The 14,794-nt window shown below is 41.1% G+C and overlaps 1 protein-coding gene across 1 annotated transcript in view; it reads left to right on the top strand.

Annotated features, from left to right (window-relative positions):
* Positions 1-14,794, top strand: part of LOC148524182 (protein NDNF-like) — a 68,900-nt gene that overhangs the window by 38,391 nt on the left and 15,715 nt on the right. Inside the window, exon 2 of the mRNA XM_088472235.1 lies at positions 776-959. Coding sequence (XP_088328361.1) covers positions 776-959 — 184 coding nt within the window. The remainder of the gene's footprint in view (positions 1-775; positions 960-14,794) is intronic.

Genomic DNA, 14,794 nt, shown 5'->3' with positions numbered 1-14,794 from the left:
TTCAATTGAAGTTTTGACCTAAAAACAACTTCTTTGCCAAAATATATGCCCCAAAACCATGCCTTCACCTGATTACAAATATCCTAATTTGTGTAAAATTTTCAAAACTTCAAGCCCACTGGGGATAGTAAAAATTATCCAATCGAGCTAAAATTTTGCACACGAGTTACTGTTATGTACCCACAAATTTTCCGAACTATTTGAATTTCGAACTCGCAATTTTGTTTTTTTTCGACCCACCCTACTAGACACAGTACTTTAAAGGTGTAGTGAAAAGTTCCCATTTCAATGTAACTATTGTTGTAATAACATTTTTAATTCATATTTGCAGAAAATCAGAGATTATTTTTGTTGCATAGTGCACTGAAACTACTAGGTGATGTAATATGTGAATACTGTTTATTATCTATACAAGCTGAGATACATTTTGATTTTTTTTCATTCGCTATTGCTTGTACTACTTTTATCATGCCTTTATTTTTACAATTTCTGTTTCTTTTATAGACTAGGATATTTTACTTTTATTAGATAACAAGTAATCTTTGATCTGACAATATATAAATCAACATAAACATGTAATATAAAAGTATAAACTATAAAATGCAAGTGATGTCACATCAATCATTATTAGATCTACCTTATAGACAGAGAACAGTAATTTTCAGTTAGAGAAAAACGTTTTGCATTTTTCAGTTAATAATATTTCTATGTTGATATAGTAGCGACTCTAAGAATACAGTTAATCTAAAAATAACCTATCTTACACTTCTAATAGGTATAAAAACATATTGGCTTCTGTGGAGTGTTTGCCAGAGTTTTCTTCTGTTTGGCTGTATGTGCTATTCAAACGTATCACCATCTGACTATTATAGAAGAAATTTTTTCAACCCATATCACTCGCTTGTTCTACCAGATGGCAGAGAAACCACAGTCTATTTGCTGAAGGATATGACAAAAAGGTAAGGAAATGGCATCTATACTGTAGCTTCAACACAAGCATGTACTTTAGACAAATTATTATTTTGCAAATTTGATATAGTTTATATATATATTATATATATATATATATATATATAATTATGCACATGTATATTTTATTAATACCCCTTTCACACATAAACTCTGGCTCTAACCCAGCTCGGACCGACCCTGTACACTGAATGCAGGTTGAATCCTAGGCTTCATCACTTGCCTCCTATTACACCTGGATGATGGTCCCGGGTTAGTTCCCTGGTCATCACCCTTCACTCCATTCCCGGGTCTTCCAGTGACCCGGGTCTTCCGTCTAACAGTGGACAATCAGAAATTATATAATCTCCAAGTGCTACTGTGTCCACCAATTAACTCCTTTTAGGCATGACCTGGGTCATCAAGACCTGGGTCATGCCATTCACACTGCAGGTGACCCGGGTCAATCCCAGGAATAACCAAGCAGGGTTGGAGACCTGGTACATGGACCCGGGTTGTTCCTGCTCACATGTAAGCCAAGACCTGGGTCTAGCCGCTAGTCATGGCAAAAACTGAGTTTATAGTATATGTGTGAAAAGGGTATTACACTGCTCATGCACACAACTAGCAACAGTGTATGAATGTATGCAGGTGCTATATTTAATGTTGCATGTATTGTAAGATGCATGTAGCGCAAGATACAGATGATGAATCATAAGTGTCCAGATACTTATTTGTGCATGCAAAAATTTGTATATTTTATGTTAAACTCTATTTGTCCTCCAAGTTATGTCTATAATATTTGAAGTTGCAGGATACAATTTGAATAGAAATGTTTAATCATGTTTACAAATTGTGTAAAAGGTGATAATTGACAAATAATGGAATTATGTATTTTTTAAAGTAAAAAAAAAACTTTAGGTGGCAAAATGTGTGGGGACTACAGTGTAGATAATTTGTGGGCACTACAGGTGGCATAATGTGTTGGGACTACAGCACAGCAGTGTTGTCCCTCCCCGCGGTGTCACCCAGTGGGGGGAGGGATATTTTGAGCACGCAGCCTGATCCCGATCCCCCGTGGTCCCTTTTTATATATTACTGGGGGGGTGCAGGGGGTGCTGACTGCTTGTGTTGCAATGCCAGCTCTCTCACAGTGTCAGGAGCCGGGTGCTGCACTTAATACTACAGTGCAGCACCCGGCTCCTTTCACTGTGGGTCTGCACTCGGCGGGTGACACCCGGGTGCGGCCCACACCCCCCGCTCCCACCTTGTGACACCACTGCAGCACAGCATAATGTGTGGGGACTACAGTGTAGCATAATGTGTGGGGACTACAGTGTAGCATAATGTGTGGGCACTACAGGTGGCATAATGTGTGGGCACTACAGTGTAGCATAATGTGTGGGCACTACAGGTGGTATAATGTGTGTGTGGGGACTACGGGTGGCATAATGTGTGGGCACTACAGTGTAGCATTATGTGTGGGCACTACAGGTGGTATAATGTGGAGGGTACTACAGTGTAGCATAATGTGTGGGCACTAGAGGTGGCATAATGTGTGGGGACTACAGGTGGCATAATCTGTGGGGACTACAGTGTAACATAATGTGTGGGCATTAGAGGTGGCATAATGTGTGGGCACTACAGTGTAGCATTATGTGTGGGCACTACAGGTGGCAAAATGTGGAGGGTACTACAGTGTAGCATAATGTGTGGGGCACTACAGTGTGACAATGTGGGGGGTACTACAGTGTGGTATAATGTGTCGGGTACCCACTGCATCTGCATCTCCCTGTCACCCACTGCCTCTACCCTCTCCCTCTCACCCACTGTTATTCCCTGTAACTACTGCCTATCACTCTCTCCCTGTCATCCACTGCCTATCCCCTCTCCCTTTCACCCTCTCTGTCACCCATTGCTTCTCCCTGTCATCTCTCACCCTCTCTCCTGTCACCCACTGCCTCTTCCCTCTCCCTGTCACCCACTGCCTGTCACCTTTCCCTGTCACACACTACTTCTCCCTGCAATCCACTACCTCTCACCTACTGCCTCTTCCCTCTCCCTGTCAACCACTGCCTGTTATCTCTCCCCATCACCCACTGCTTCTCTCTGTCACCCTCTCCTTGTCACCTTCTTGCCTCTCTTTGTCTACCTATTGTCTCTCCCTGTCACCCTCTACCTCTCTCTGTCACCCACTGCACTTTGAAGTTGGAGTATGGAGGAAGAGGGGGACCCAAAGCAAATTTTTGCACCTGAGCCCACCACTCACAAGTTCCGCCACTGATCATAATCTATGTTATAATTGATCAATATTCCCTGTTTGTCTCAGCAATATATTTCACTTAGTTATCAAGTAAAGAAACAAAAAGTTCTCTTGTTAATACTAAATTACTCCTTTCTGGAAGAATAAAATGAAAAGAAAAGTAATAAACTGACAATGCTCTGTACTAACTATGAAACAAAATTATCTGGGCAGAATGTCCAGACAAATCAATGAGAATCTAATACACCTATGGTTATTATTGTTTAATGCCATTTATGTACCAGCATACTGGAAGTAGGTCTCCTGTGACATAGAATTTTCATGTTTCTAAAATAAATTGTTCAAATGTTTGGCCTATGTCAATAGAGATGATTGACATTCCTCTACATTATGAATAGCTTCTATCAAGGCTTGCCTCTCTGCTTGATCAACAAAGTAAATATCCCCTGCTGTATACTCAGCCTCAGAAGTGTTTTCACTTCAGATCAATCAGAATTCTACTCTTCAGGGGTCCTTCTATAGATCACATGTGAGCATATAACAACAGTAATAGACACTTTTATATTCACTCCACATTTATTAATATAGTAAGCATTTCACAACTGGCTGAAGTACATAGATGCCAAGAAGATGATGTCCAGAGGCAATTGGCATTTTCTCCTACACATTGCGTCAATAAGAATGGGAAATTAGGTATATCACTGCATGAACGACTTAAAACAAGGTGAAGCTTGAAATTTGCTACAGACAAATACACAAACAAATTCTGAAACTAGTCAAATCAAAGCTAAACCTTTCACTGTCAGGGGCATAGCTGCTTGGCTCACTCAATACCAGTGCAGGATTCCGTGACTGCCAGAGTCACATCTCAGATGCTGCTACATTTTGAAGCTGACTGATTGCTCATAGTGTGATTGTGACTCTTCTTATCTTTAGTTATGAGTTTAGTGAGCCCAAAAGTGTTTTAGCACAATCTCTTTCGTGGGCTCTGTTCCTGGCCTCTGAGCATCTTTATAAAGGTACTTCATATCCTGGGAGTGACAGGACAGTCTTCTGGTCAGTCTGTTACTCTCTGAGCCAGTAAATTCTCCTGTTACCACATTGGTCCATATCTTGAGAGAGACCAGAGTGAGTTCACCCTCTGGGAGTGACTTTCTGGCTTTATTACAAAGACCTAATAGCCATACTTACATTATTACATAGGAAGCAGAGAAGCCAACAAACATTGCTATAAATATGAAGCCACATAACAAGTGTAAGGCAATACTTTTAGTATATTGCTAACTTTATGGAAATAGCAATGGATGGAATTATGGTTTCTCCTTTTATGATTTTTTTTCCATTCTTGTGATTATGGGTGTGTTTGTTATACCTAGGCATACCATTTTAAAACTAGGCTTATTATTTACTAACAATGACCTGATCCAGAGTTAGCGCAGCAATGCTTAAATATGCTAACACAACAGAAGGCATCTGAAGCAGTGGCGTAAGTTCATCCCAGACGCCCGGAGTCAAGTTATAATTTGTTGCCCCTTCCCCGTCACAGCCGCTGACAATGTAATGTAGCAATTTGCATGTAGACAAGCTATAGATAGAGGAAGACGGCAGCTGATGGTCTGACATGGAGCTCTCCACTAATGTATGGTGGCTTCTCAGGTGCAAGGAAGGGGTGCCATGTATTGGGCGGCCATGATGGTATACTCCGGGTACATAATTACAGTCCTAAGTGGAGTGAATATGTTGTGGACAATGGAGCGGTTGCTCTTTCAGAGCAGGAGCCCGGTGGCAGGTGCCTCCATTTCCATAGTTCTGCCCCTGCTCTGAAGTGCTTTCTGTTGCATCACAGATGTGATTGCTGTTCCCAAGTGTAGTCCATTGGTATGGCCAATCCATTAGAGGAATAGTCACTTGTGAACTCCTGATAGTCTCCGCAGGTTGACCTTGGTGCAAGAGCCCTGGCATCCTGATATGATGTGACTGCTAATTAATGTGACACACTATCGCGATATATCTGCAGATCGAGTGATATATACTGAACAACCATCATTTGCATGCTGCAGCTGGTCCGACCGGCCCGGGGGCGGATAGGGTGCGTGTCCCACCCCCCTCTCCGCGGCTGCCACTGTGTGTGTATGGGCAATCGACTGATCTGTAGACATATCTGTTCATCAGCTGTGCAGTACAGCCAATGCGATATGTCTGTGAACGACATATCGTCTATACACACTGGCCGACAGGGGCCACGATATATTGGCCGAACAATTGATTGGCAAATATATCGGCCACTGTGTACCCAGTATAATACACAGCACTGTGCAGTGCAGAGCCGGCCCTAGGCATAGGCATAATAAGCAAATGCCTAGGGGCGACTGAAATGCCTAGGGGCATTCAACAGCTCTCTGACGCTGCCCCCCCTACTCCCAGTACCTCCCTCTGCCTAACTATCCCGCCTGCTGCCGTTCCGATAGGGTAGTGCAGTGATTGGCCGGTCACGTGACTGTGTGCGTGATCACCCGGCCAGGTCAGAATGAGCTTCTGCTCAGAAGCTCATTCTGACTACAGAACTAAGATGGCCGTGGGAGGGCATGCTGCACATGCCCAGACGCGGCCACCCCTCCCGTGGGCCTTTGCTGAGCAGAGCCATGACAACTCACGGCTCCGCCTCCCTTCTAGCCGCCCAGCATCGGACCAGGTGGCATTACCTGTGCTGCAGTGCACATTTATGGCAGGCAGGTGAGTGAGGGTCCAGTCATATGCAGTGTTTAGCTACTGAAACTCTAGCTGGGAGAGGGGCGGGTACCCACTGGACACAGGGGGTAAAGAGTGGTGTTGGCCAGTACTGCGTCTGTGTGTGTGTATATATATATATATATATATATATATATATAAACAGAAAACTCAGCACTCACCATTGTTAAATCGCTCACAATAATAAATAAATACTGGGGTTTTGGTTCATGGATTGATCAATGCATTTAAGACTGCAGCCCTCATCACGGGACCCCATTTCTCTGCAGGTGACAAGCTACTTGTACCCCAATCCTGGGAATGGAGAGTGCAGGTTTGCACCCCAAATCTGTGAGTGGTGAGGGCAGTAGATTTCTGACTTTATATATATGTATATTATATATATATATATATATATATCCAACCACAATCCGGCACTCAATGGTAAAAATGTATACTTCACTGCGTGCCCTCCTCAATGAGCCTGATGTCCTCAAGCACACTGTCACATAGCACTCCGGATAAAAAACTTCAGACAAGCAGAGCTGTGTTTAGCAACGTTTCAGCGCCTTTAATAAGCGCTTTTGTCAAGCTTACAATAAACCAATAAACAAATGACTAACCTTAAATAGTCAGCCTCCCATGTGCACGGCGATCAATCAGCCACATGTGCCACGCCGCAAAGCGGTCGCACAGGAAGCTGCGTCACGCCCGCCCCCGTGTTACCATGGTGATACACCAACAAACAAAATCAATTGTAAATATTAAAATAAATGTCAAGAATACAGAGATCACAACACGAATTAGACATCGCATATCACCATGTAACAGGTAACTGCATGTGCAACATACCCAAACAACATCTTGGTACATATGACAAACATGACACAAATACATACATTAAAAATTACATAATCAATGGCAGTAAATATCCAAACTGTCAATAGAGGTGCATCTAGATGCAAACCCAATAACGCTTATACAAATGCTATAGCTAAAATAAAAACAACTGTGCGTAAGTGGAAATAAACAAACATGAAAATGATCGCTTAAATCAATCCCATAGATCAATAAACAATATATATACTGAAATATACTAAAAAAATACAGAGTGGAGAATTGCAATGACCACAGACCGACCTAGTCGCAAAATGCAAACTGCAAAAATGTAAATCATTGCAGTCAACAAAGACAAACTGTGACATCGATGGTGACATCGATGGTACCGCAACAAAGCATAATTTAGCAAAAACAATGTAACCCCAGACTCTCATTAAGACCACGGGGAACCATGGTATCTAATCTGATAATCCAGTTAGCTTCACACTGTAACAGCTTTTTACTCCGACTGCCAACTCTACTAAGAGGAGGCACATGGTCAATAATGCGGTAACGCAAAGAAGCAATGCTATGTTTAAACTCAGCGAAGTGTCTTGCTACTGGTTGCTCGCTAGAGCCCGTGGCAATCGCCGCCCTGATAGCGGAACGATGTTGAGCCATACGGACTCTAAGAGCCAAATGTAATAGGGTGAGAGTTTAGAAAATGTGAGAGTTTAGCAGTAAACTGTCACATTGGTTGAGTTTTATCTTCAAAATGGGAAAACATCTGAATGAGATTTTAAATCGTGAGAGTTTTTTAAGTCTGAAAAAACATGCACGTTCACTCTGTTACTTTGATTTTGGACTCTAATACATTGGCAAAGTTTAAAAAGTGTCAGAAACTCTCACTTTTCTAAATTCTCACCCTATTACATTTGGCCCTAAGTGTGCATTCAGTTTTGCCAACATACATTTTTGAACACGGGCAAGTAATCGCATAAACAATAAATGTGCTAGTGCAAGTCAAATGGTAACGAATATTATATTTCGCCCCTGTAAAGGGATGAAAAAACACTGCACCAGTCTGCAAAAAACTACATGTCGTACAACTAGAGCACTTAAAACAGCCCAATTTAGGGGTGCCTAAAAACGTACTCGACTTAGTTTTGCCTAATTGCGAGATGTCATTCCGTACTAAAAGATCACAAAGGTTTTTACCCCTCCGACAACAAGACATCACAGATGTATGTTTGAGTGGATGTAACTCCTTGTCGGTGCTAACAATGGGCCAAAGTTTTTTAGCATGTCTGTTAATAGTGGTGCTCATATGATTGAATTTTTTAACCCAAATATGCCTATTAGGTTTTTCAACCGCACTAACAGTATTTCCACGCAAAAGCCTATCTATGGGGACCGATAATGCTTTCTGTTTGGCACGTTCCAAATCCAACACGCTGTATCCTCTCTCAGTAAACTTGATCAACATAGTGTCAAGTTGTTTAATACCTTCCTCTCTATCTTTGGATATTCTCAATGCCCTCAAAAATTGCGAGAAAGGCAAAGCGTTTTTCAATGGACCTGGGTGTGCACTACTAGCCAGTAGCAAATTGTTCCTGTCAGTATCCTTAATAAACAGCGAGGGTACCAACCTCCCCTCCCGCTTAGTGATAGTCACATCAAGAAAATTGACATTAGTGATACTGGTGGTGTAAGTAAACCTCACTGGTTTCCCTAATGAATTGTAACTCTCAATGACCTCTACAAAAGACTGCACGCTGCTATACCATACAATAAACAAATCGTCAATATAACGAAAAAATGGCAGCACATTTTTAGCAATATCAGGATCACTGAAAAATACTTCTTGTTCGATGGCAAACATGTTGGCATACGATGGGGCCACATTGGACCCCATCGCACAACCAGATAGCTGTAGAAAATAGGACCCATCGAACATGAAGTAATTACGTGTCAAGGTTAACTCAAGTAATTGCATAAATACATCAACACTTGTGCCCTTAAACAAAGGATTATCTGAAATGAGCCTCTTGGTCGCCTGTAACCCCTCCTCATGGGGCATACAAGTGTACAAGCTGCACACATCAACAGAGCATAATACACAACCATCAGTCATATCTGGAAGACCAGCAAGGGTCAACAGTAGACTATTGGTATCTTTTAGATAGGTTGGTTTCGCCTGAACACAGGGTTGAAGCAAAGCGTCAAGGTAAGTGGAAATAGGCTGGTAAAGGGAAACGCGAGCGGCAATGATGGGTCGACCCGGAGGCTTGACCGAGTCCTTGTGAATCTTTGGAATCAAATAAGTAAAGGTTTAATAGGAAAAGCTACTACCAAGCCTTTTTAATAGAGGCAGAAAGAGCACCCGAAGAACAAGCTGTCTCCAGTAGTTGATCCAGTTCTTTTTTGAAAATGAAAGTTGGATCTTGTGACAATTTCTTATACGTGTGCTGATCACTAAGTTGTCTGTAGGCTTCCTCTTTATAATCAACTAAATTTAAGATGACGATGGCGCCCCCCTTATCCGCCTGACGAAATACAATGTCATCATAAGAAGCAAGCTTTTTGAGGGCCATCCGTTCATCTTTGCTTAAATTCCAAAACTTAGGCATCTTGTTGTTAGGATCCTCGCAAATTGCTCAATCAAGTAACCGCGTATACGTTTTAATAGACGCATTACTACTGATCGGATCAAAAGAAGATTTTTCTTGTAATTTAAGCAGCTGTGGTGGTACATCAGAGGAAACACTGGGTTTATCAGCAAAAACTCTTTGATCTTCAAACTCCTGTTGAGCAGGTATAATTCTTTCTTCCACTGAGTATGATTAAATGGAACAGTGGGTACAAACGAGAGACCTTTTACTAAAACAGAAAGTTCCATAGGAGATAGAGACCTTTTGGACAAATTAAAAATCAGTTCCTGCGACCCTTTGGGGGTCTTCCTCTCCCTCTTGTCTTGTTGGCCTCTGCGGGTACGCTTGGGCCTAAGTCTAAAAAACGAGCTCTAGTGCAATTGCCAACCGGAGATAAATTACGTTGTCTGGATTTATATTTAGCAGAAGTATCAGTGTCACTTTCCGTGGTTACTGTATCTTCAGGTGTATCAAATCGAGCTCTGTTGTAAGTACGTCTGAACAGTGGCCTTTTATCAATGGTTGGATGAGCTCCCGTCAGCCAATTGTAAACACGTTGCTGTTCATAGTCCAAATCGACCTTTCCCCTTTTCTCAGCTTTGAACTTAATTAGCTCGTTCTTATAGGTTTCCACCTGCATCGTTAATTTCGCCACCCAATCACATTGCTTATCAACCTGTATTGTAACTAGATGTTTGGACTCAAAGGTCTTAGTTTTCTCTTTAATGTTCAAAATTTCTCTTTTGGACTCATCAATGACCAATAATAAAAGATCAAATGAACATTTATTAAAGACCGAAGTCCATTTTTTGCAGAACTCAATGTTGTAGCGGCCAATGGTGGGCACATTCTTTATTTTGAATCCCCGTGGAATTTTCTTGTCTTTATAATAATTAGATAATGTGAGCCCATGGTAGAAAAAATCTGTCTCTTTCTTCTTGAGACGTAACCAATCGTAATACAGCTCAACTGTAGAAGGTACAGACACATGATCAGTCAGATTTTCAGTAAACAATATGGACTCCGCCTCTGATTCAGAGAAACTGAATACTGCTCCCTGCTCAAGAATAATACGCTGGTGTATACCTTCTGCAGCTGCATCAGCCATAATTACAGTCTAGAAACAACAATGATGGCCACTTTATAGCATAGTCAAACACACTTTCAAGCCAAATGTCACAACTGTGTTAAAATAAAGTGATGGGTCTACAGGCACTCCATCCTTGACGTGGCACAAATGTTATCTTGCATCAGTAACTTGAACTTTGTTTTAGGAAACCAGCGTGAATATTTCATGGAAAAGCTTGCTTAAAAGCGACGGTGCCATGATAAGTAACAGTCAGTCAGAACTGAAGGGCAACACCCCACCGCTACAACATGCTGTCACAAATATCCAACCACATTCCGGCACTCAATGGTAAAAATGTATACTTCACCGGGTGCCCTCCTCAATGAGCCTGATGTCCTCAAGTACACTGTCACATAGTAATCCCTCTGGCGGCACTCCGGATAAAAAACTTCAGACAAGTAGAGCTGTGTTTAGCAACGTTTCAGCGCCTTTCATAAGCGCTTTTGTCAAGCTTACAATAAACCAATAAACAAATGACTAACCTTAAATAGCCAGCCTCCCATGTGCACGGTGATTAATCAGCCACGTGTGCCATGCCGCAAAGCGGTCGCACAGGAAGCTGCGTCACGCCCGCCCCGTGTTACCATGGTGATACCCCAACAAACAAAATCAATTGTAAATATAAATATAAATGTCAAGAATACAGAGATCACAACACGAATTAGACATCGCATATCACCATGTAACAGGTAACTGCATGTGCAACATACCCAAACAACATTTTGGTACATATGACAAACATGACACAAATACATACATACATTAAAATGACATAATCAATGGCAGTAAATATCCAAACTGTCAATAGAGGTGCATCTAGCTGCAAACCCAATAACGCATATAGAAATGCTATAGCTAAAATAAAAACAACTGTGCGTAAGTGGAAATAAACAAACATGAAAATGATCGCTACATTGTTTTTGCTAAATTATGCTTTGATGCGGTACAATCGATGTCACCATCGATGTCACAGTTTGTCTTTGTTGACTACAATGATTTACATTTTACAAAGTAACAGAGTGAACGTGCATGTTTTTTCAGACTTAAAAAACTCTCACGATTTAAAATCTCATTCAGATGTTTTCCCATTTTGAAGATAAAACTCAACCAATGTGACAGTTTACTGCTAAACTCTCACATTTTCTAAACTCTCACCCTATTACATTTGGCTCTTAGAGTCCGTATGGCTCAACATCGTTCCGCTATCAGGGCGGCGATTGCCACGGGCTCTAGCGAGCAACCAGTAGCAAGACACTTCGCTGAGTTTAAACATAGCATTGCTTCTTTGCGTTACCGCATTATTGACCATGTGCCTCCTCTTAGTAGAGTTGGCAGTCGGAGTAAAAAGCTGTTACAGTGTGAAGCTAACTGGATTATCAGATTAGATACCATGGTTCCCCGTAGTCTTAATGAGAGTCTGGGGTTACATTGTTTTTGCTAAATTATGCTTTGTTGCGGTACCATCGATGTCACCATCGATGTCACAGTTTGTCTTTGTTGACTGCAATGATTTACATTTTTGCAGTTTGCATTTTGCGACTAGGTCGGTCTGTGGTCATTGCAATTCTCCACTCTGTATTTTTTTAGTATATTTCAGTATATATATTGTTTATTGATCTATGGGATTGATTTAAGTGATCATTTTCATGTTTGTTTATTTCATGATTGGTGAGTGTTTTTTGGATGTCTATTTAATATGTGCCCTTTAATATGTGCCCATCATATTCATCATCTAAGCCCATTTGTTGCCTCTCTGGCTGCTGATTGCATTTGTAATAAGGGATAGATACCACGCTGGTGTTTTAAGTGGGAGGTGTTTGATTAAGGTAATTGCATTAACTATGTGATTAGTGTGTGTACTTATATGTGTTCAGTGTTATATGTACTAGCATCTTGACAATGGTCCATGGACTGGACCGAAACGTCGATGGCTGTACTTTTATGATGACGCAAATAAACATCACTTTTTGATATTTCTATGAAGTCTAGTGAGTGCACCCTCATTTCTTTTGGAGATTATATATATATATATATATATATATATATATATATATATATATATAAATAAAACCAGAAAATTCAGCACTCACCATTGTTAAATCGCTCACAATAATGAATAAATACTGGGGTTTTGGTTCATGGATTGATCAATGCATTTAAGACTGCAGCCCTCATCACGGGACCCCATTTCTCTGCAGGTGACAAGCCACTTGTACCCCAGTCCTGGGAATGGCAAGTGCAGGTTTGCACCCCAAATCTGTGAGTGGTGAGTGCAGTGGATTTCTGACTTTATATATATGTGGGAACCTTCAAGCACAGAATTGGCCTTCAAAAGTTTTGGACTTTATAAACATTATTATACTATATGTATTACCTTTATATAAAAGTCTCCTTAATGTCACTATTGCTTCATATTTCTCCTAATCACAGGGTACAAGTCTCAGTGCTGCCACTTAATGGTAAATTCGGCACAAGATACCACTGGACCAAACATCATATCATTTACATAGACTCAGATAGAAATCAGGAATTTACTTATAATCGGGTTTGTCAAAACGATCAAAATCGTGGCACAATGCACAAAATCAATAGACCTACCTGTGAGCAGCGTGTTTGACCAAAGCACTGAACTGTTTGATCTGTACAGGCATTGGTGTTTAAAGAATGAAATAAAGGTTAATATTTTTTTAAAAGGTGCTTGCCCCCCCCCAAAAAAAACAAACAAACAAACAAACAAACATAACCAGCAAAGGACCTCTGAACCCGATCTGGTACTGGAAAGTCTGGGGGAAAACTGGTGTGCCCCCCCTATTTTCCAGTAGCCATCACCTATCTTTCCAATGATTTCCTGCTTTGAGCTGACCAGTTTGAGGCTGGTTTTACAATATGGCAGGGGAACCCCACGCTGCGTGTCTCCCCGCTGTAGTGTATGCCCCCTGGCTATTTCAGCACAGTGTTAGTGTAGCCAGGTGCTAGTTACTGGAAAATATGTGGGACCCCACACCGGTTTTTCTCACAATGTTCCACTACAGACCGGGCTCAGAGGTCTGGGGCTGGTTATGCTTTTTTTTTTTTTTTCGGGGGAGGGGAATCCCACACACTTTAAAATAAATTAACCATTTATTTAATCTTTCAAACACCAAAGCCTGCACAGATCATACTTATGCAGTGTTTGAATCGCTTCCGGCTGTCAGATGATTCTTGCTTTAATTTTTCAGCAGAGTGTATTATAAATGGGGCAAATCGACTGATCTCGCACAAGACAGAAATCAATGAATATCACCATCAAGAGGAGAGTTGTGTGTGTGTGTGTATATATATATATATATAGAGAGAGAGAGGGAGAGAGAGAGAGAGAGAGAGAGAGAGAGAGAGAGAGAGAGAGAGAGAGAAAGGACAGTACATAAGGAACTTACATTATTATTGTTGATCCCTGTGAACAAGGGAAACAAAGGTGCTTATTTAATAGAATGGTACTATGTGCAATATGTGCTGGTGCCATAGAAACTAAGTAGATTCTGCCTAATAGAGTTTAGATGAAATAAAGCATCTGATTGTTGCTGATCAACTAGTAACATATTTCTAAATAAGTCCCAAAGTAATTTCACCAATGCAAGAAACTAACACTGGGATTTGAACCAAGGTCTTTAGCAAGGTTTTCAGCATATTTGTTTTATTGCCAGTTCAGTTAATCATTGAGTTATTTTTCTACTAATCACAGCTTGCTTTGGTTTCTCTTGGATGTAATCCCATGACATAAATTTTCCAGCTAATATTTCAAGTACCAACCACATAATCAGCTGTGTGCATATGTGTGCCACCCCCTCTCTATGATGAGCTGGGCGCAAATTGGATGAAAGATGTACACGTTTTACATCAGACATACATCATATACACATGTACTTGTGTTGTCAACCATTCATTTTTCTATGAAATAAGCATTCACTATTAGGTTTTAATAAAACTTTATTATGGCAGGTAGAATTTTTCATCTCATAATACAGAGGTTCCCAAACGTGGTCCTCAAGGCACCCCAACAGTTCAGGTTTTAAAGATATCAGTGGTTGAGCACAGGTGGTAAAATCAAATTAGCTGAGTTCTAATTAAGTCACCTGTGGTCAAGCATGGATATCCTTACAGCCTCGACTGTTAGGGTGCCTTGAGGACCGAGTTTGGGAACCTCTGTCATAATATATAAAGATTTGCACTCACAGAAGCACCCAAACATCTTGACTCTTCGGCTAGTGCACACAAAGT

The sequence above is a fragment of the Taudactylus pleione genome, unplaced genomic scaffold, assembly GCF_031769625.1.
Source record: "Taudactylus pleione unplaced genomic scaffold, aTauple2 ptg000121l, whole genome shotgun sequence".
Lineage (NCBI taxonomy): Eukaryota > Metazoa > Chordata > Amphibia > Anura > Myobatrachidae > Taudactylus > Taudactylus pleione.
Note: the sequence above shows the minus strand (reverse complement) of the source record. Positions and strands in the feature narration are given on the sequence as shown.